Here is a 23,917-nt window from a genome sequence, read left to right on the forward strand (position 1 = left end):
ATGTTGTGTATTCAGCTCAATAAAAATTTGATCCCCAAAAAAATAATAATAAAGTCACGGCCAGAACAGTCTTTGTTTTTTTTCTCCTCTTCCTCTTTTTATTCTTCATTTTTTTTGTTTCCAGAAGAATCATTTCTCTTCATTTTTGAGTGGCTTTCCTTGTCATCATGATTGTTTGTAAACACAGAATCATGCACACGACTTGTGACACTGACAGTAGTGAGACGGATCAGGTGGGGCCCCCTTAGGGAGGTCTCCTACTGTCACCCTGTCGGGGGTATTTTTGTTTTCAATAATGACCTCGCTGCACATTATCCTGCTTAATACACCGCCAAATACTAAACAAATAACTTCAGTTATTATAACTTATTAAAAAATAGGAAATGTAATGATTAAGCTATTTCAAAATTTTATTTTGCAGAACTGAGGATGGGTGGAGACACTTTGTACTGTATTTAAGGAGTGAGCTAGGACAAATTGCATAGTTTGTAGCACATCTGGAAATATATTTTTACCTAAGATAACAAGGCATGTATTGAGATCCATGTAAACTGTACTACTATGCATTCTTGGTTTTGGTAAATGTTCTTTTTAGTGTTTGGTGCAATGTATCATTCTGCATGATATACAGTATAAGGCATTTTGCACTTTGGGTGTGTGTTTTTGTGAATTATGTTAAGGGTTTTGAGAAAATAAGCCCTGTTCTCAAAAATCGTGCTTTAACCAAACTTGAATCGAGTGGATTTTTTTACCTTGCTGTGTATTGGGAAATTGATGTTAATATCTTGATGTGTGAACACTGACACCACCCTTCCTGTTCTCTTAAACATACTCTGTGGTTGCGTCACACTTCCTGTTATGTGGGTGGGTTAGCTGCTGTATTTACAAGGAACATCTTAAAGAAGGAGCTTCATACAGCTGTGAGTGTGACTACGGACACAGTTCCCTCCATCACGGAGTGCGAGGGTGTCAAATTCTGCTTTAACTGCTGTTACTGGTAAGTTTGCTTTTATAACAAAATAGTTTTTTGACTCTCTTTACTCTTTTTTGACATTCTTATGTGAAAAGCTACTGATGTTTTGTTCCAAGCCAAATCTAATGTTAATTTTAATTTACATGATCAAACATTAAGTCAAATAATTGTTTTCATAAAGTCACAATCTAATATGAAAAAATAGCATGTAGCACCGTTGTTTTGTAAATTTAGATTATCAACATAAGACAAACTTCCTGTTTTCTAAGAGGAAGTTGACTAACTAAAACTGACAGACATAAGTGACCAAGTATTGTAGTGTTGTAGTTCATTATCTGAATTCTGAAACCATAACTGCTTAACTATCATATTAAGTTGAGTGAGTTATAAGTAAGGTATTTTTCAACTCATGTCTCCAACATCATAGGTTTTCTGTAGAAATGATAAACTGATGCATACAAGTCACATTCTGCTTTGTTCTGAGACCATTTTCAGCCTCGGTGAAAGAGGAAATGTACTGATGACACTTTAATGTTCTCTTTTACCTTTTATGGTGTCAAAAGTGTGGACAATGAGACAAGCCTTTGTGAACAGGAAACCATGTCAGTGTTACACTTAAAAGCCAGGGCTCTGAACGTGGATTGATTTTTTATATCAGGCTGTTCACATACATTGTTATTAGTTAAATAACAAAAATAAAACATTGCATTGCTTATATCCCTTAACATCAACTTGTATGCAATCTAAGATATATTCAACCAGCAGGTCTTAAGTGCAACAAGATCACTCCAATAGTTTATTTTAAAAAGACTGTATGCATATTGGGTAATAAAATGAGGAATTACTTTTTGTAAGATACACACGACCTTTATGAGGATACATTTTCCATTCTCAACATGACATTAATTTCTATGCTAGGCAAAGACACAATAACTGACTTTGTGAAAGGGGATTGGTAGAAAAACTAATGAAGATGGAAAATAACCAACAGTATATTATGCTGGAAAAAAATAAGCATTTTGCTTTCTTATGAGAAATTTTCACCCTGATTTTGCCAATCAGAAATGTATAGTTGATGCAACACTTTATTGATTAGTTTTACTTTTCAATTGTTGACAATATTTTTGACAGTGTTGACAGTGTCAATTCATTGGGTGTGGGAATGAGCCATGAGCTCTGACATTGATGCTTCACGACGGTCATTTATATCCTGATTTCAATAAAAAACAAGTATACAGTAAATAAAGAAATAAGTTACCATTATAGAGCCTTACTTTCTTTTTAGAGCTGTGAAATGAACTAAACTTAACCACAGGTTTATCATTTTAACTGTTTTACCTTACAACAATGTTAACTGTATCATAACAAAAATATTTATTTAAAATAATGAATTTCCCCTGAACCTCACACTTTTATATACCCAAACCTAATAAAACCAAAGAAAGTAATGTGCCAGGTCAAACCATAAAAGATAAGATAAATATAAAAAATCTCCATTCTTAGGCATAAACGCAGTGGGGAGGGATTTCACACTGTAAATGAATTAGCAAATGAAACAGCCATTTTTCTAAAAGATCAAAGACAATTATCAAAAGTAATGGCTTGCATAAATGAGTTTACTAACTTTCATGTTTAAAGAGGATTTTGGAATGATCTGCTTAATTTACAATTCAAACTTGTAATCTATTGAATTTAAATGGTATTCCAATCAAAGAGGAGGTGGCATACCTCGGTAACAACTTAAATTACATTTTGCCCCTGTTATTGAAAAAATGTATTTGAAATCAAACTTGTGGTTGGTGAGATATATTTATCTTTGTGGTAGGGTTGTCACTAAATGATTATTAATTAATGAGATCCAATCACCGTCTGGTACAAGTAACAAAGCCAATTTCATGTTAATAGAATGATGAGTGTCATTTAAGGGTAACAATGTTTCTTATCCTGATATACTGAAAATGTTTATTGGTTTACAGGAAATGGAGAATTGTTTGCTGTTTCTTCTGCTCATGCTGATGGCTACCCATCAGCATGGTAAGTTTTGAAAACGTTAACATGTTTTATATTCAGGGCTCTTACACCTTTTTCAAAGTCAATTCAAGAACTTTTCAAGGATTTTCAAGCTTTTCAAGCAGCTTACAGCTATGGTAAATTACATTGTATATGTACATACTTATACTCAAATCATTATTTCACTAGTCACACTTCAGTCAGACAGCAATTTATTATAAAAGTAAAGCAATTACAATTTCAAGCACTTAATCCAAAATCAAAGCAGTTTAACCAAAATCCAAGCACTTTTCAAACCTTTAAAACACCACATTTCATTTCCAGCATTTTCAAGGATATCCAGCACCCATACAAACCCTGTATATTAATGAGTGAGCATTGCAATGCCAAATTAGATATGTGTGTAGCCTTGCAAGCCCTGCAGTTCTTCGGAGCATTTTATCCACTCATTGCGTAGTAAGAGGCTAACAAATGTAATAAAGCAAAAACGAAACAGCCAATCTTTATAAATAATAATGATAATAATTAGAATTAAGAATATGATGCAATCTCTTGAGTTGATGTTGCACAAAGTTTGTGCTTTTCTTTGCAGGACTGTGTCAACAGGAGGAAGTTTGCTTCAAGTCGATGATCAACTCATGTGGTGACTGTATCAGATCTGGGCAATACTGTGTGTGGTGCAAACAGCTTGTGAGTAACACACTTTATGAAACCTTTTCTACTCAGGAGGTATGACTTGACTTTTCTGACTGAGGTGGGGAACTGACTGATGGTCGGCAGGGGTTACACACAGGGTTTAATCTGGGCCAGGCCTGAGCACATAGGCCTACGTGCTCACCTTATCAGCCTTGCACATCTTCAACAATGGATATGTTTACGAAAAAACAGTGTATAATGCCTGCTTTTCTCGTGAAGCAAATGGTAACAAATCGAAACAAGCGCTTTCCAAACTAGACACCAGCCAGCAGTCAAGAGGTTTTGACTTCACTTTTGGGGAGCCGTCACCCCAACTCTGTGACCAGCTTTAGTTGGTCAGCTAGATGAAGGTGTCTCTCTCCTCGATAGTGAGCTATAACTTGTAAATTTGGAGTAATTTGTACATTAGCTGGGTTGCAGAACAACATGGGAGTGAAAGATGTGCTCTGTTTATTTTTCTTTGAAAAAAATGTGTCATTCATTTTATATGTCAATATTATCACAGTAATATTGGTTTTCATTTTGGCCAATCGTACAGAGTACACATGGTTTCAATTTTCTCGAGCAAGATTGCAAGGATCCGGTAGTTGAAAGTAGCATTTAAAGGTCATGGAAAAGTTTGGACATCTAAAACAGTTTGTGTATAATGTTATATTGTAATACATTGTAATAATTGCAGTTAAATGTAACTATTAAAAAGAATATTCTTTTCATAATATCCCCCCAAAACACAATAGAATTAGCTACTGTCATGTCTACCGCTCTTATTCATCTCTAACAGATGTAGCTAAAATGATGGCACTTGTCGAAGAGTAAAGACTAAATCGAGTTTAGGGCCAGATTATAAAATAAGCCTTCTCCTTCGACACTTTGAGTCTTCATAGAGGAAGAAATTCACTCCTACGAACAGAGTTGAATGCAAATTTTTTCCTGGCCAGTTTCCTAACGACCGTACCAAAGATGTGAGCGTGCTTTATCTTTTTAAAGTGTAACAGTCCTAACCCCTCCTCCTTTTTGATTTGCCAGGCTAATAGTTTCCCCACCTGATCTCCTCGTTCGCAGTGTTGGAAGTAACACGTTACTGTAATGTATTGGTTGTTACGCATTACTTGTGAAATTTGGGTAATATAATACCCGTTACACAAACACATTTTAACCTGAAATGATTTGATGTTTTGTTTTTAAGAATTCACCAACATCGCGAGACATTCCAACACCAGAGAAATAATTGTGCAGGTAGAATAGTAACTCAGTAAGCCTGTTTACTGTTGGTTAAGAGGGCTGCAGAAACAGATTCGCAATTGAGAGCTGCAGGCTCACAATGCAGATGCGCATAGGCCGAAGCAACAGAAGGTATCTTTCTCTGGGTTTAGAGACTTGTGACAGAGTGTTGAAGATATGCAGCCTATGTCAGCTGTGGAATTGCTGGCTTTTAGAAAGCTTGTCAGCAAAACCCCCGTTAACACACCAATGACAAGGTGAGCTAACGACAAACTTATAAATAATAAAACAAGAGAAAATGATAATGCTGAAGTGCTCTCTTAATTTTTTCCGGGGCTGTATAAATTAAATAAACTGACATGCCAACAACACACAAAATGGCCACTACACACCGGCCCCTAATTGGCTTTAGTGTGAAACAAAAACAACTCATAAATAATAAAGGAGCTATGTACTTTTAAAACAAAATGTGTGTTCTATGGGTTGGCATCTAATCGTTATTGATTATTCATTTTTTTTCTTCTCCCTTATTTTAAATTAAGGGTCACCAGTCTTTGCTCTCCTTTGTCCTCTTGGAGTAGACCTATCCTGATTTGTTGTCCTTAATATGAAACATAGTCATGTTGCCATCCCGTCAAGTGCTGAGAGAACATATGGGTTATGGTTTTAAGACACAAGGATTGATGTGGATTTGGACGAACAGTGATGTAGAGAAACCACCACGGGAAACAGGAGTTACCTTTCAGGGGCCATGATGAGGGCAGAGAATAAGCCAATCGTGGTAATTAACTGGAGCTGTTAACAGCACTTATCAAGAACGACTTGATAAGTACTGTTGCTGAAGTGATGGGTGAGACCATCAAAGAAGAAATAAGTAAGGCACCCTTTGCTTTGTTATTGTTTGTTAGTTGGTTTGTAACGGACAGTGGCGTAAAAGAGAGGTTGGTCAAATTTGACGATGTGACAGGGAAGAAACGGGCAGAAGATGTAGCAGCCCTGGCCCTTGGGTTCTCCGAGGAAACCAGATGCATTGACAGACTTGTAGCCTAGTTCTATGACGGTGCTGCCATTATGGCATCGGGACTGATGGAGTCCAAGCCAAACTCTAGGAAAATATCCCACAGGCACTTTTCTTACACTGTTATGCACATGCCCTTAATTTGGTTTTATCTCAAGGTGTAGTTAAAATTAAAGAATGAAAGATGTGAACATTTTCTTTTCACATCTTTCTGGCTTGGCTGCATTCTTTTCTAAATCCTCAAAACAAATGAAATATGTCAGAAGCGACCGCCACCAGCCAGATGGAATTTTGCATCAAGATTGGTGTGCACTGTATTTGAAAAGAAGGATGCTCTTAAGGATCTATTTGATTACAAAGTTGACGACCACGAGGAATTTGATGATGCTGCTATGCTAAGTGCTGGCTACCTATCAAACCTGGGCAACTTTGAGGCTTTTTCCTTTAAACTTTTAACAAAATATTTATGCATGCAGATGTGATCTTCAACATCTTACATAATAAGTCATTTGACATGCAGTTATGTTTGACCAGGGTGGAAGAGTTTTGCATTTGCATTGAAGGGCCGAGGGATCATTTTTGATCAAATATATGATGAGACCACCGGCGTGCCAACTGGACGGAGAGCCCACGGAGATTCTCGCTCACAATGCAAGAAGCTCCCAAATAGCTACTGTATGGGCCGCACTTTGACTTTCCTCGGCTGAAAATAGAACTGTCTGTGATGTATTGTATGAAAGACTTTCAAGGAAAAAACCCATCTGACCTCCTTTTGTTTTTTCAACGCAAATGACATGTGACAGCATGCATCAGCTATATCCACTGGTATGTTTAGTTTTAACGATTCCGTCAACACTGCATCTGTGAAAGGACATTTTCCGCCCTTAAACAGATAAAAACATATGTGAGAAACAGAACAGGACAATCCCGACTCTCTAAATTAGCTTCCATGGCTATTGAAAGGCAGCTTCTTTTGGATCTGAAAAGCAGTAATCAGCTTTATGACCGGTTTATAAAAAAATGTGAGACTAACTCTACAGGGGGTCTAAATAAGGTCCAGTTGTGATAGACATGGTTCGCCACTGCAGCACAGTCCACTGTGGGGCTCCTGTACTACCAACCACCACATCAGACAGAACACTGCACAGCCGGACATACTTTGGTCTGTCTGTGAGGTAGTTGGTAATCCAGGAGATGGTGGACACGTCTACCCTCAGAGCCAGCAGCTTGAAAAAAATAAAGTTTCCGGTGTTCCGAGGAGCTCTGAGTCATGACAGATGGCAAAAAGTCTGATATTATATAATTAACCAAATAAATAAAAACAAGCATAGTTGTGTCTTGTTGTTGAGTAAATAACAGTGTGTGGTTTAGAAAAGAATAACAAATTAGAAGGATAAGACGATGAAACCATACAGATTTCAGTATTCTGAGCCCCCAATCTTCCTCACTGATGGTAGAAAGTCTGACATTATACAATAATTTTTTTTTAATGAAAAACAATAATATTGGCTTGATATTGAATAAGACAAAAGTTGATAAACCACACAGTTTCCTGTCTCCCAAGAATGACTGTTACCCTGACAAAAAGACGTGGTGCAGGCATGAAATATACTACCCATAGAAATACACTGCTTTTAAAAATTGTTCTGTGTGACACAAAAAAAGGGGAAATCGTGTTGGTGAACACACATTTTTTTTTCAATTTTTTATTATAATTTCAGTTCATCTGTTGGTTTTAATCAAATTATTACTATTATTTTAATTATTTCATTTACGGTGGAATCCGTCAGTTGGTCTGTTGCTGCTGCTCACCTTAGCTGCAGCTGCGCCGGTAGTGCTGACGGTAGACTAGTCGCTATCAAGATGTTGTCAAAAAAGAGGAAGCTCGACACTGAATGTCGCATCTTTCAGGATAAATGGAAAGAAAAGTATTTCTTTTGGGAAGTAGGAGGCAAACCCGTGTGTCTTATTTGTTCTCAACAAGTGGCTGTAGCAAAGGAGTATAACATCAAACGACACGCCGAGAAATACTGCGAGTACACAGGGCAACCTCGGACTCAAAAGCTAAACAAACTAGCATCATCGCAACAGAGACAGCAAGCCGTATTCTCCAAATGTCGAGATACACACGAAGGTTCGTTTTATTTTTATACATATCTTCTTCAACGCTTATAATTATTTTTTATTTTTGACTCCACCGTTTCTGAAAGAGGACTGGGTCAATTTCATTAAACTTATACATTTCATTTCATTTCAAGGGGCAGTGAAGGCAAGCTACATCATCGCTTGGGAAATTGCTAAGGCATCCAAGCCTTTCTTGGAGGGTGCATTTGTCAAGACCTGCATGCTAAAGGGAGCCGAGCTAGTGTGTCCTGACAAGCGACAAGCTCTAGCTAACATAAGCTTATCAAGGCCTACAGTGACGGAGAGAGTTGGAGAACTTTCTGGTGATTTGAAGAGTCAACTTAAAGACAATGATAAGTCCTTCAACGCATTCTCTATTGGTCTCGATGAGAGCACTGACGTGACTGATGTAGCCCAATTAGCGATATTTATTCGCGGAGTGGATGCTTCCCTGAATGTCACGGAGGAGTTTGTGTCAGTCGTGCCAATGACAGACACCACCACAGCTAACAACGTGTTTGTTAGTCTTGTTAGGGCCCTGGACAATCTGGAGGTGGACTGGAGTCGCGCTGTCAGTGTGGCTACCGACGGTGCGTCTTCTATGATAGGAAGAAAGGCAGGAGTAGTTGTGAAGTTGAGAGAAAAGGTAAATGCAGCTAATCCAGAGCAAGTATTCTGGAACTTTCACTGTATACTCCATCAAGAGGCTTTGTGCTGCTAAAGTCTGAAAATGGACCATGTCATGCGTGTTGTTTTTAACACTGTGAATTTTATCAGAGCCAGAGGACTTAACCACAGGCAATTCGATGCTTTTTTTATTGGAAAACGACATTGATCATGGCCTTCCCTATCACACCGATGTGCGTTGGTTGAGCCAAGGCGCAGTGCTCAAACATTTCTACAAATTACGCACAGAGATAGCCGAGTTCATGCAGGGTAAAGGGAAGCCTGTGGTGGAATTGGACGACCCAGAATGGACCAGGGATCTTGCCTTTTTAGTGGACATTACCGAACACCTAAATGTGTTGAATGTTACTATGCAGGGCCGCAACAAAGTCGTCACAGAGTATTATGATAGTGTTCGTGCTTTTCAAAGTAAACTGGCGTTATGGAAGACGCAGCTCTCCAAGCGCAATGCAGCCCACTTCCCCTGTCTAAAGTCTCAGCCTGTCAATCATCAGAGTATGGACAAGTTCGCAAACTTGCTTTCCGGACTCAAGCATGAGTTTGACAATCGAATCACGGTTTTTACTGAACTGGAAAAGGAATTTGCGCTTTTTCACTCTCCATTCACGATTGACGCTTCCGAGGTCCCAGAGGCAATCCAAAGGGAACTGATAGAACTGCAGTGGTGCGCACCGTTTATGGATGACTACGCATCTGTTGCAATCGATTCATCCTATCAATCCTTGCCACCACAGTACCCAATGCTCACGGCCTTTGCAGGTAAAATACTTTGTATGTTTGGGACAACATATTTATGTAAGCAGGCCTTTTCCGTTATGAATATTAATAAATCGAAAGTGCGCAATCGCCTGACGCACGGACATCTGAATGATGTTATGAAAATAGCCATTGCTCAGAAACGGTCACCCGATATGGACAAGCTGGTCAAAGTTAAAAGGTGCCTGGCTTCGACAAGTAAAATGTAGCTGAAGTAGGCTGGTCTCCCCATTTGTCATAATCCAGGGTGATATGGGTGGGTGGGAATAAAAGGGGTAGGGGTTGACTTGTGATGACTGGCAAAGTGTGCCTCATCTGTTTTGTTTTTTTTAATTGGCCTCATTCTGCATTGACGTTTTTTCATGTGCAAGCCTTCAATAAATATAACAAAAATAATTAACAGTTTACACTTGTGTTATTTATAGGAAATGTGTGTTTTTTGGCACCTAGTGTCTATTTTGTTGCATTTGTAATTTATAAATGTAGGCTACTTGGATGCATGGATAGGAAAATGTTACGTGGGTAACTGTCTCCTGGTTTAGGCTGTAATTGTAATGTATGTAATTGTAGGCCTCATTGTGAGGCTATTTTGGTGCCAATGCAATTTCATTTTGATGTGTAGGCCTTCATGAATCATTTCAAATAGCCTATCCATGTGTTGAGTCAGTGTTTGGCCTTTTCAGTCTGAAAGTGTAATCCGGCCCCCTGAGGTGTCACTTGAAAAAAATCTGACCCCCTGTCCAATTTCACCCTGGCATCCCTGTTCTAACTTCTTCTGTTTGTGTTTCTGCCCATTCTCATGAACACCGTTTTTTTGCCAGGAATTTTTCTGCTGCTCATTTTTATGTCTAAACATGATGTATATCATGGCACTTCCTGTCCACAGTCACACACAGTGGCACCTGCCATGCTTTGAACCAGAATGGGGTATTCGTGGGACTATTGTGTCTCACAGTACACATTTCCCTGTGGAGAATGTAGCTGCTGAAACAGTCACTCCAATTGGCTGTGAAGGCATCCAATCAGATCGTCCAATTCAAAAACATGACTCCTGGGGTACAGTTGAATGGTAAAAAAATCTGCTCCTATCGTCTATTCCTATCTACTATTCCTTGACCTTTGCGTGAAACTTCATGTTGTTAAGGAATAATGGATAGGAGAATTCAAAGGATTTAGGAAAAGAGACTGCAGTGCTTTGAGATTATATACGTACGATTATATGAAAAATATTTAAAAATACAAATATGTTTATAATAAACTAGTTATGCCTTAACCTATCACTTTGTGTATCACAATTCAAACATGTTTTAAAACGTTTAAGAAACCCCACACAGCTCAGTAAACACTGAAATGTGGACTTTATTTGATCATTTCAGTAAAAAATAACGTTCATATTTCTCCTTTTGATTAATATAGTGCTGAACGTTTGAAACAAAGCACTTAAGCAAGCTACAGCATACGTTTTAAATTGCTTAATAAGCACCGTAACTTTCATGAAACGCATTTCTCGTCACGATCTGCTGATTCCGTGAACGGCCGAATGCTGTGTCACGGTAAATATTGCGGCTGCAAGGCATTGTGGGACAGCATTTTCTCCTTTCCTTTCGTAAAGGAAGGTCCAGTATTCCCTAAGCTAAAGAAGGTTATAAAGGAAGTTTCAGAGCTCCTTTCCTATCATATAGAGAATTCGAACAGCTCTTATCATGGCTGCCACTGAAGTACTTCCGGGTCATTTCGCTCCGTTAGGAACCTTCCTAAGCTAAACAGTCTATTCGACCATAACCCTGCACTCTATACATCACCAGCAAAGATGGTGGATGAGAACATAGTGATAAAACATACAGAAAAGGATAAAAAAGTGACAGGAAAAAATGTGAGACTATCCCCATATTTTCAAACTGTACGCATCCGTTTTACCAACGCAAGTAAACGGCTCACGATGACAAACCTGATATCGTTGTTTAGCGCTGTTTCTCTAGTTTAAGAGGAAAACAACGGCGATGATATTTGGGAGCATATACGCTCCCGTGGGTCTCAGAGGGATTAACTCCCTGTTCATGTCCAAATCCTCATGTCTGCCCTGAGTGTCCTATATATGTAATTAAATGGTTTTCAAGTGAACTGTTCAACTAGATGGCATGCTTAATTCCAGCATGATACAATCTGTCTTTCTTTGGACCTTGTGTTTTTGGTATTAACTCATCTGCAGCCAATGTTAGCATTTCATTAAGATATATGTTCTACTGATTCATATGCTCACTATTTGCATTTCCATCCTCCGCCAAATAATTGTATTCAAATTTGCATTACCTTCCCTTTGTCTAGTTGAATTTCCTGAACCAGATATTCTACTCATTGACTAGTTTTAGGTTGTTTTTTTTTTTAGCTAATTCCTATCTATTATTATATCTCAGGATCAGAATCAGAATTTATTCTACAATAATAATAAAGATATATATATATATTCATTCATGACATAAACATAATTGGAATCCATTTAATCCTCATTCATAAGAGCATACTTCTTCTGATACATCTTTGCTCAGGTTGCTGGCTATTTATTTACTTTAAAGGTCTCCTATTATGCTATATGTTAAGTGTACTCTTAAAAGTGGGGAGGGTTTCTGCCACCTGAACACAAACTGGAAGCTGGTTCCACAGAAGAGAAGAAGGATAGCAATATGCCATAGTACTTTCAGACACTTCAGATGAACATTTCATACCAACATCCAAACAAACATACATACAAAAATAAAAAACACGGTGCAATGTTACGTTTAAAAACTTGATATACTTCATTTCAGAGTGCGAACCACTTTCCTTGTTCTTGTCAATACGCATGCTGCAGCGGTTTAAACCAACTGAAGCATCTTAACAAACATTTTGTTACAGCCTGATAATAAAGAATAACAATAGTACTTGAAGCTACTTTACCAACATACAATCTCAAATAAAAACAAAGGCACAAATGAAGCCAAAATAATTATTTCTAATTCAAATCCTTAATGCTAGGATTTTTGGAATACCAGTAACCTTACGGCATTCCATGTATTATGTAACTACCCAAGCCTACGTAGACTATAGTTTGCTAAAAAAAATACTATGCAAGAAGTAATAGAAACAACATAATAGGCAGACACAGATGAGTGATCATAGTATATCTTTTGTGTGTTGTTCATCCTACAGAATTTTACAAAAGCAGGTGAGCAGGAAGCAGTGCGCTGTGACACCAAAGCTCAGTTGATGAAGAAAGGCTGCAAGAGGGAAGAAATCATCTCCCCGAATAACACTCTAGAGATTGTGAAGAACGTTCCTTTGTCTGTGTCCTTCATCCAACAAGAGCCCGTTCAGCTGAGTCCACAGGAAATTAATTTGAAACTGCGACCTGGTGAGTGGAATCAGTTGATGCAGACATTTGAGAGCTGAAAACATACAGTGTGTTGTTGCCTGTGTGGGCTGGTAAAAAAAAAGTTCTTAAATAGCTTCTATCATCAAATAAGATTGAGCACTTTTCTTACTTTTCTGTTTGTGTGTATCTTTTTTTATGTTTACAGGGCTTCCTACCACATTCAGGGTTTCTTTCAAAAGAGTTCAGGGTTATCCTGTTGATCTCTACTACCTGATGGACCTGTCCTACTCCATGAAAGATGACTTGGCAAATGTCAAAGAACTGGGACAAGATCTTTTTGCAGCTCTGAATGAAATCACTGAAAATGCTCGTATAGGTAATAAGATGCAAATGTTAATCTGTCAGATATCACTGTGCATTTCACCATTCAAACATCTCGTGAAAAATGAAATCAAAATGAAATCAATTTCAGTAAATGCTTTCTGAAAAGGAAAATAATAAATAACAATCCAATTGCCCTTTCTTTAACTTCAGGGTTTGGTGCGTTTGTTGATAAGACAGTTCTTCCTTACACTAACACCAATAAGGAGAAACTGCTGAAGCCATGTGATGAGAATGACCAACAGTGCCAGGCGGCCTTCGGCTACAGACATGTGCTTAGTATGACGCCAGACAAAAATACGTTCAAAACAAAAGTAACACAAGAGTTCATTTCTGGAAACTTGGACTCTCCAGAAGGTAGTCTGGATGCTATGATGCAGGCAGCCGTGTGTGGGGTAAGGAATCAACCAATGAAGTAACTATGCACTGTTAGTTAGACAAGGAAAGCAAGAATGGGTTCATCATTAGACAAAGATTAACAGTAAACAAGAACAAAAAAAACAGTTTTGGCCGTTTCAAGTAGAAGTACTATAACAAGTCATCATTAACATGGTTGAACAGTTCAGCCGTACCCGCTATGAATTGCAACTGAGTTCTGAAGTACACCTAATGATCTTGTCAAAACTTTGAAATATATTTAATGTGGCCTGACACATTTCAATTAAGAATTCATGCTTTTAAAAAAAAAATGTAATCAAAGGGTCTGAGTCCTGAGGAGGCAAGTATAGACATAGAAGAAAGTTGACAAGAGAATGTATTCAGTTTCTGTACAAAGGAGGAGCCTCCCAGAGCACAAGAGTACATGAGTACATGATGTCTTTTTATCCACCATCTAGATATCCACCATCTACATGGTGCATACATCAAGTTTTTCCACTCACAGATATAAAATCCAGCCCAACAAAAGCTAACCATCAAAAAATCCTGGGGCCAAAAAAGGTTTTCTATCCAAACTTAAAATACAATCTTTCCCTAGCCTTAACCAAGAGTTCTGGTAGCCTAAACATAGGACATGGGATGCAAAAGGATCCTCATTCTAGTTACCCCCACACGTTTTTCACAATGCATCTTACTTGGGTAAAAAGGTACTTTCAAGGAGACTGATTTAGTTTAAGGCAAAAAGTTAACATTTCAAATAAATGGGCCTTTAAAGTGTTCTTACTTAAAGAGTCCCTTACACATGTATTGTTGGTTAGGGAGGCTGTGGCACAGTGGGATAGTGATACAAAGATCAGGGGAGAGCAGGTTCCAGCGTCACTGCAGTCAGCATGTTGTTGTGTCCCTGGGCAAGACACTTCCCCCCCAAACTGCTGCTGTGGGGATTGACCCCAGTATTGAATGTATGTGAGTCGCTTTGGATAAAAGCATCTAACAAGTGACATGTAATGTAATGTTTAGGACAGAATAGGTTGGAGCAACAGCAGCACTCGGCTGATTGTGCTGACCACTGATGCCGGATTCCACATGGCCGGAGATGGAAAATTAGCTGGCATACTGGAACCCAATGATGAACAGTGCCACATAGAAAATAGCTTGTACACCAACAGCAATGAAATGGTAAGTTGCCATGCTACTTTTGCTGTAACAATGTAAATGTCCCCGTTGTGGGACTAATAAAGGATTTCTGATTCTGATTTCTAAATGAATTGGTTGCAGTGACATGGTTTAAGCAATTTCCCTGTAAGGGATTAATAAAGTATGTCTTCTTCTTCGTGCAGGACTACCCATCTGTTGGACAACTAGCCATGCAGTTGGAAAAAAACAATATTCAGATGATATTTGCAGTGACAGAAAATGTGGCGAATGTGTACAAGGTAAAATAAATGTACCATTTGTTTTTGTGCCTGGTTTTATTTATTCATTGTTCACACATTTAATTCTAATGCTAATTGATTTGTCGTTTAACCTTGTGTTTTATCCCAGCAACTCACTAAAATGATTCCAAAATCAGAGGTGGGAGTTCTGTCATCAGATTCTAAAAATGTGGTTGAATTGATTAAGAGCGCATACAATGTAAGTTGTCCATTTATCACATTCTGTTTTTTGTTGTGTGCGCATCTGTTTTTTCCTCACAAGTTTTTTTGCCTTGTCTTGCACTCCATGGCAGAGGTTGTCGTCCAAAGTGACCATGACCCATGACAATTTGCCTGAGCATGTGAGAGTTGTCTACACCCCTGACTGCGATGCTGCAGGAACAGCAGGGGACAGCAAAGGGATTTGTGATAATGTACGAGTGGGACAGGAGGTCAGTTCTTTCTCTAGTATTTTTAAACTTTTGTGTTAAACGTGAAACGTGTGTAATGTGATGTTTATTATATATTATGCTCATTATAATTCCTGCTTTATTAATGTGAGGTTCTTGTGGCACTAGATATAGTAGGGTAATAATACATTATATAAATAATAAATCAATTTAATTTATCATAGCACTTTTTTTCTCATTATTCAAAGACGTATGAACATTTCATACCAACATCCAAACAAACATACATACAAAAATAAAAAAACACGATGCAATGTGACGTTTAAAAACTTGATATATTTTCACTTTTCCCCTCAGAATTCAAACCTTAATTTTCAAACTTAGGTACATAACTGAACCTGTACTTCATAATGCGTTGATGACTGTGATTCAAGGTCTGGTATCACAAGTGTTTTTGCCTCATGGAGGTGTCACCTGTATAACATAAGAATGTTTTGTCTAAAAGATACTGTGATTCCAAAGCTGGAAAACAGGATCATGATAATATGAAAGCATGAGGATTAATTTCTCCTAAATGTGCCCTTAACAGTTGCGCCAATTAAAATATTGTCAGTATTTATTTGTGTGAATAAATCACTCAAAAGGGATCTTTTTCGTTTAGAAAAGTCAGCTTTTTGAAAACCAACATGGAAAAACTAAACTATGAAATAAATAGATGTCAAAACTGGTGATTTGACGACACGAATGAAAGAAGTTTATCAGTAGAAAGTGAGTTTGAACTTTACATTTAAATTAAATATTATAGCTGTACCAACCCACTATGATTGAGTAAAAGAAACATTGTTTATTTATTATAAACATAATGTATAATTTATTATGAATCTTTCACATAAACTATAATTAGTTGTCCACTCACAAAAACACGTAAAATGTCCAGTGCAGTCACAATTGGGGAAGTGAGCATAGCTGGTTGAGAAACTTACTGCAGCATCTTTCACCTGAAATATATTCACCACCAGTCACGATTTACTAGAGGAAAGAAATGTGTCCATGCTGCTTCAAATATATCTAGGGTTTTTACTAGCAATAAAATAGCACTTCCCATTTGAAGCCAACAGGGCGGACTTTGGTAAAGAAGCATGTGCAAAGGCACTTCAGACATCAGACAGATTACTATAAAAATGGGAAAACTTGAAATTACAAAACAGTTCAAATTAATCAGAAAAATAGTAGTGATTAAAGCTGCAAGCAGCATGGAACAGGTCTTTCAGCTCAGTCCTTAGTCCAAAAGTAAAAAAGTATTGAAAAAAGATAAACAATCTCATCTATTCAGGTGATCAGGCCCTATATGGGTGCTATCCGTGATGCTGCTTTTCTGTGTGTAAGCAACTGCAATAAAACAACTACTTCAGGCTGACGAACACCTACAGCTCAAGTCTAGAGCTTCCAGTTAGCTACTCAGTGCGGACATCATTTTCCTCATTGAACGTCCGAATCCCTCCTTTTCACAGCTCTAGTTTGGGCATTAGCCTGTCGTCAGATTACATATTTAGTTGCTGCTGTAGCGAAAGTTTAGTAAAATTACGTGTTACTAAATACTCTAAATCTCCACCCTCCAAAACTGCACTTGCTAATGTTGCTACTTGCTAACGGCTGTGATGACAGTACGAAGTTGATGGGATTTGATTGGTGTGAAGCCAAAGGGCAGGTGGCTTCCCTTGGCATGGCCCTGACTAATCCCAGGTTAGCAGCGGCATGACGGTAGCCTCATCTGATTGTTCAATCCCTCAATTTTTTTTCACCATGGGATGCCAATTTTGGCTGGCCTCCTTTCGACCATGACATTAGTTTAAAGTGAGTGCAATATACTGTTTCACCATAACATCTGGAGGGGTGCTGTTTTGCTCTTTGTAAAATACTCAATGAGAATGGGGGAGAGATGGCAGCAAGACACAACACAGAAGAATTAGCGAAACAGCTGGTGGTGCTAATGTTCATTCTAATATCCTTAACCTTGCTAGCGAATAAATGTAAAAATTCTTCACACTTAGCAGGAGACACCTCTAAACTGGTACTGGGGGGGGGGGGGGGGGGGGGGGCGTTGGATGAGTTAATAGTACTGAATAGCACCTTAGGATTTTGGAAGTTGTTTGAAATTAGGTTGGAAAAGTATTTTACTCTTGCAGCCTTAATTGCTCCCTGATATTTAAAACATTTCAAAGGAAACGCTTCTTGAAGCAGCAAGGTCGTGAGGGTCAGGGGTGCAACAGAGCAGAGGGACAACTTCACCAAGCCAAAAAGTATAGCTAGTCGCAGGGCTGAGATAACAGCTCCCCAAAAGTTAAGTCAAAACTTCTCTGCTGGCTAGTGTTCGGCTGTTAGTTTAGGGTGCGCTTGAATTGCAGCTACTTTTTCTATGAGCACGCATTTTAAACACATTTGTTTTATACATTTAGATTTTTGAAGACGTGAGGCTGATGACATAAGAGCGTCTAAGCCCCTAACAGTATCCCCTTGCAGAAACCTATTGAGCAGGAAATTAAGACCTTTAGGCAGAGCTGCCTTTTGAATTTTTGTCATCTAATGTGGCATCAATGTGTCTCTCCGTCTTTACTTCCATCTATCCCTGTGAGTAAGTGTAAGGTGTAATGATTGTAGAACATCAGATTCAGGAAGAGCTGGAAATGAGAGGCCCATTGAAATGAATATAATTACAAGAGGGGATCAAGAATTTGACTTTCACAAGTTGACCATTAAAACCAGTTTGTGTTTTTTATATACATTTGTGTCACAATACATATTTTACACCTCATTGACCCTGCTTTTCCTCCACAGATTTATTTTAATGTCACAGTGACGGTAGACTCATGTATTAAAGACAATTCTTTCACCATAAGACCACTGGGAATTAAAGACACATTGACAGTGACCCTATCTACAAACTGTGAGTGTCAATGTGAAGACCCACAGCACAGCAGTCACCCACACTGCAAAGGCAAGGGAAAAGTTAACTGTGGTATTTGCAGGTAAGCTTTGCAACTCCTAAACAATGACTGTAAATTGGCATGTATTTAATTAAATGCAGTGAGGCAGTGTGAGTAAGTATGTACAAGTTGTTTAGGGTTATTGCAACGAAAAAAAGTGGAAAATAAAGGTAAAAATAAATGAGACACTATGAAGCTGTGAGATCTCTGCTGGTCATAGGAGAAGGCGTTGTGGAGGGTTATTACAGATGCAGGAAAGATTTCCTGTATCTGTCCTGTCAGTGTGTGGGGAAGACTCTCCGCTGTGTGTCCAGCAGCTTGTGGAGAGGGTGGTCAGGATAATCAGTAATGACGAGCGGTTTGTGCAGAGTCCTTCCCTACACCATGACTATGTTCAATATGATACGTATGGTGGCTGATAGGGGCAAATATGTTAAAACAGCCCAACATTGCGAGATATTGAGAGATAGAAAAATATGCTTACACACGTTCAAATGAATAAAAGCTATTCACCAACTTGACAACACATGCAGCATTTAGAAAAACATTCAGCAACTTGAGGAAACATGAAACGTTTACTAAAAGCTGTATAAACCAAACCCTGCAAATAAGAAAACACTTGCCAGAAGCTCCAAACACAACGGAGACCAGGGAACACTAAAAAGTGACGCACACAGCTGGGACCAGAGCGCTGGGTGACGTTCTGGATTATAAAGCTGGACAATTGTCTCTGTTGCTGAAAGTTACCTCTAATGTTTTATCGGCTTATTTCAACAATTTCATCAGATGATTTTTCCGATCATATTGCAGATCTGCTGTGTTTTGGCACGTTTGTGTGCACATTTTTGTTCCACAGCACATGCATCGCGATTTCCCCTGTCAGCCACCAAAAATATGATCATAATGTGCTACAGGAACTTGGAATTGAAAAAACAGATGTTAAAATAAACTGAGAAATGTACTATCCAGATTCAACACTTAAGGGGTTTATATGAATAGGCCCACAAACTTCAGGCCAGTAAATGTCATAAGATAGCCTGTACTTCACCTCAGACTCTTCAACCCTAGTTTATCCCCCCAGATTAATTTTGATGTCACATTGACAGTAGAGGATGGAGGACACTTTATTCACTTAAAGACTACTAGGAATTAAATACATATTGACAGGGACCCGATCTACAAACTCTGAGTGTCAATGTGAAGACCCACAGAACAGCAGTCACCCACAATGCATTAGTATCCCTTCATAATCACTGAAACTTAAAGGAACATTTCAGTGTGCCGTTTCAAGGGATGATGTTGATTTCAAAATTGTAAACTACATGACCAGTCCTGCAGATGTTCCCAATAGCCTCAGCTACATATATTTGTGTTCAGTGCTAATAGGCAAATGTTGTGAACATCATAAACTGTAGGAATTTATCTCTCTCCGAATTGTCCTCATTCAGCTGCAGTGAAGGCTCCATTGGTCAGTTCTGCGAGTGTTCCATTGGCGATAAAGACGAGCGCACGCTGCGAGCGTCATGTCAGAGGCACAACGGCACTGAGTGTGAGGGCCGAGGAGATTGTGTATGCGGCAGGTGCCAGTGCCACACCACAGAGAGTGGAAACAGTTACCATGGTGACTTCTGCGAGTGTGACGATGAACACTGTGAGAAGTTCCAGAATAAACAATGCGGAGGTAGAATTTTAGTAATTTTCCAAAAGTATAACTTTTTTCATTATGTATTTTAACAGATTTTTAACAAAACACTTTGTATCTCTAAGACCTAACATATGAGTAAATTGCATTTTCTTTCTCATAAATTATTTGTAAAGCATAAAGCAATGTACCAGGATAACCCCAATATTTGTTTTAACATAAAGATATAACATTCACAAACTTTTTTTGTAAGAAAACAAGATGTGCAGTGAGAGAAGTACCAACACCTCCCACATTCTGTTCAATGGGATCTAACTGTCACTCAAAATGTTATGTAATTAGGCTTAGAGTGACACAGATAATTTCAGCTTCTTCTTTTGTAGTTATATAGTATACTAATAATAAGCTCATAAAAGGCAGCCCCAAGGTTTGAGAGGTTATCATGCAACTTATCCCAGCTCACAGTTTATTCTTTTTAGGGATGTGCTGTTTCTCATGTAGAAAGACTCTGAGCAATAGGCCGGCCAATTAAACTTTTTTTTTTCTTGCAGCTTGCCTTATGATCCAGGACATGTAGAGGTTTCTGGTTATGTGTGCTCTAGACTCTTTTAATTATGTTCCTTACAGTAAAAGTGTTTTAATTATATCATTCAATATGCATGCAGTGCAATGCAGGGTAGCATTTCAATTCATATACTCCAAATTAACTTTAACTCTCATCTCCATTTCTCTACTTGTAGGAAACGGTAAATGCAACTGTGGCAGATGTGAATGCTTTTCAGGCTACAAAGGCTCAGCCTGTCAGTGTAAGGTGTCTGAGGAGGGCTGTCAGATCCTCAACAACACTGTGTGCTTCGGCAGAGGGACCTGCAAGTGTAACCGCTGCGAGTGTAAGGGGGGATACCAGCAACCACGATGCCAGACATGCCTCGGCTGCCCAGACCCCTGCCTGACCAAACTGTAAGGATGTAAACAAATCAAATTTGTATTTCTTATCCAATCAATGTAAGTTTAGCCAACATAGGTAATATTTCTCTAAATTCTCCTATGCTAATACAATACTTGCATCAATGCATTATTTGTAGATTCATAATCAGTTTTTATATGATGCCATGTTTAAACAATGGGAACAATTGTATGAATGAATTCAGTAATTATATTGTTTTCAGGAACTGCATTGAATGCCTTGGCTTTGAGTCCGGTCCCTTTAAAAAAAACTGCAGTGTGGCATGCAGCAAAAGCATTCATCACGAGATGGTGGATCAGTTCACCATACAAAGCAAGAAGTGCAACCAGAAGGACACGGGCGGATGCTGGATCAGGTTCAAGCTGGACCAGTTGGTCGGAGAGGATAACTACAAGGCTGAAATTCTCAAACAGAGAGGTAAGCTGCTGATCATTTATAGAAAATTCTTCTATCAAACTCTTAAATTTAAGAACTATTGTTTACGTCTGTTTTAGCGAGATGCTATTAGGAAACATTTAACATCTAAAGCTGTTAGTCAGAGGATTACCATAATTGTTACTACTGTGAGGAGTCAGTCTCCTGGGACCATTCATGTCAACACACAATAGTTCAAGTAGTCCAAAGTGGTATGCCGACACAAAGATAAATGTCAGCAGACATACTCTATTCTTCAATTACTTATTTTTGATATAGGCTGTCCTTTTGGATATCCATCCATCCATCCATCTTCTCCCGCTTTTCCGTCAGGGTCGCGGAGGTAACAGCTCCAGCAGAGAGCCCCAAACTTTCCTTTCCCTTGTCACATCAACCAGCTCTGACTGGGGGATTCCAAGGCGCTCCCACGGCAGCGAAAAGATATAATCCCTCCACCTAGTCCTAGGTCTACCCCTCGGTCTCTTCCCAGCGGGACGTGCCTGGAACACCTCCCTAGAGAGGCGCCCATGTGGCATCCTCACTAAGTGCCCGAACCACCTCAACTGGCTCCTTTCAACGCGAAGGAGCAGCGGTTCTACTCCGAGTCCCTCCCAGATGACTGAACTTCTCACTTTATCCATAAGGGAGATGCCAGCCACCCTGCGGAGAAATCCCATTTCGGCCGCTTGTATCCGCAATCTCGTTCTTTCGGTCATGACCCATCCTTCATGACCATAGGTGAGGGTAGGAACGAAAATGGCCCGGTAGACAGAGAGCTTTGCCTTCTGGCTCAGCTCTCTTTTCGTCACAACGGTGCGGTAAAGCGACTGCAGTACCGCTCCCGCTGCTTCGATTCTCCGGCCCATCTCACGCTCGATTGTTCCCTCACTCGAGAACAAGACCCCGAGATACTTGAACTCCTTCAGTTGGAGTAAGGCTGCATTCCCTACCTGGAGTCCATCGGTTTCCTGCTGAGAACCATGGCCTCAGATTTGGAGGGGCTGATCCTCATCCCAGCCGCTTCACACTCAGCCGCGAACCAATCCAGTGAGTGCTGAAGGTCACAGACCGATGAAGCCATTAGGACCACATCATCTGCAAAAAGCAGAGGTGCAATCCATAGCCCACCGAACTGCAGACCCCCTCCCCCACGACTACGCCTCGAAATCCTGTCCATGAATATCACAAACAGGATTGGTGACAAAGCGCAACCCTGGTGGAGGCCAACCTTCAACGGAAATCGGTCCGACATACTACCCAGGACCCGGACACAGCTCTTGCTTTGGGAATACAGAGATTGGATGGCCCTGAGTAGAGACCCCCTCACCCTATACTCCTGCAGCACCTCCCACAGTATCTCCCTGGGAACCCAGAGTCATACGCTTTCTCCAAATCCACAAAGCACATGTTGACCGGATGAGCGTATCCCAAAAGCTGGTCCGTCGTTCCACGACCAGGACGAAAACCGCATTGTCCCTCCTCAATCTCAGGTTCAGCACCTCCTTTCCAGCACCTTAGAATAAACTTTCCTGGGGAGGCTGAGTGATGTGATGCCTCTGTAATTGGCACACACCCTCTGATCCCCCTTTTTAAAAAGGGGAACCACCACCCCGGTCTGCCACTCCTTCGGTACTGTTTCCGACTAAGACGCAATGTTGATGAGACGTGTCAACCATGAAAGTCCCTCAACACCCAGAGCCTTCAGCATTTCTGGGTGGATCTCATCCACCCCCGAGGCTTTGCCACTGTGGAGCTCTTTAACTACCTCAGTGACTTCCCCCCATGAGATTGGAGTTGATCCCCCTTCATACTCCAGCTCCGCCTCTAACATAAAGAGCGGAGTTGTCGGGTTCAGGAGTTCCTCAAAGTGTTCCTTCCACCGCCCTAACACTCTATCAGTTGAAATCAACAGCATCCCATCCTTACTGTACACAGCTTGGATGGTTCCCTGCTTCCCCCTCCTGAGGTGTCGGACAGTTTTCCAGAACAACTTTGGTGCCGACCGAAAGTCCTTCTCCATGGCTTCTCTGAACTTCTCCCACACCTGCTGCTTTGCCTTGGTCACGGTCAAGGTTTCAAGGTTTCAAGGTTTCAAGGTTTTATTTGTCATATGCACAGCAGATACAACGTATATGTTGGCAATGAAAATCTTATGTCGCGTGCTCCTCCAACATCTCCACATACATGGTGCGAATAACATAAATAAAATAGTACAAAAAGAGAGAAGAATATTTACAGTAACAACAATAAAGATTTGAGGATGTGAAACATATACATATGTGGAATACATTGAGAGTATTTAAATACTTGTGGAATGAGGAGGTATGGGCAGATGCATATATTATGTATAGCAGATGTATATGGCAGATATGTATAATATATAGATATGTGTACTATAAACAGATATGTATGGCAGATGTGTATAATATATATATATATATATATATATATGTATGTGTGTAAAAAGAGTGAGTAGACATTCACAGAGGTCA

At 39.5% G+C, this 23,917-nt stretch overlaps 1 protein-coding gene across 4 annotated transcripts in view; it reads left to right on the forward strand.

Moving 5' to 3' along the window:
• Positions 1–858: 858 nt before the first annotated feature.
• The window catches only part of itgb2 (integrin, beta 2), a 33,535-nt gene continuing 10,476 nt past the window's right edge, over positions 859–23,917 (forward strand). For 2 of the 4 annotated variants that reach the window (XM_063887444.1, XM_063887447.1), the window contains exons 1-14: positions 859–997; positions 2,950–3,007; positions 3,576–3,673; positions 12,672–12,873; positions 13,040–13,210; positions 13,369–13,610; positions 14,614–14,772; positions 14,934–15,029; positions 15,139–15,228; positions 15,323–15,460; positions 18,254–18,444; positions 19,851–20,083; positions 20,785–21,004; positions 21,214–21,428. In XM_063887444.1, coding sequence (XP_063743514.1) covers positions 2,953–3,007; positions 3,576–3,673; positions 12,672–12,873; positions 13,040–13,210; positions 13,369–13,610; positions 14,614–14,772; positions 14,934–15,029; positions 15,139–15,228; positions 15,323–15,460; positions 18,254–18,444; positions 19,851–20,083; positions 20,785–21,004; positions 21,214–21,428 — 2,110 coding nt within the window. In that variant the 5' untranslated portion in view covers positions 859–997; positions 2,950–2,952. Of the gene's footprint in view, positions 998–2,949; positions 3,008–3,575; positions 3,674–12,671; positions 12,874–13,039; positions 13,211–13,368; positions 13,611–14,613; positions 14,773–14,933; positions 15,030–15,138; positions 15,229–15,322; positions 15,461–18,253; positions 18,445–19,850; positions 20,084–20,784; positions 21,005–21,213; positions 21,429–21,758; positions 23,852–23,917 lie in introns of those variants that run through there. The other 2 variants (XM_063887446.1, XM_063887445.1) reach the window with 2 other exon arrangements.

The sequence above is a fragment of the Eleginops maclovinus genome, chromosome 7, assembly GCF_036324505.1.
Source record: "Eleginops maclovinus isolate JMC-PN-2008 ecotype Puerto Natales chromosome 7, JC_Emac_rtc_rv5, whole genome shotgun sequence".
In the NCBI taxonomy this organism is placed as follows: domain Eukaryota; kingdom Metazoa; phylum Chordata; class Actinopteri; order Perciformes; family Eleginopidae; genus Eleginops; species Eleginops maclovinus.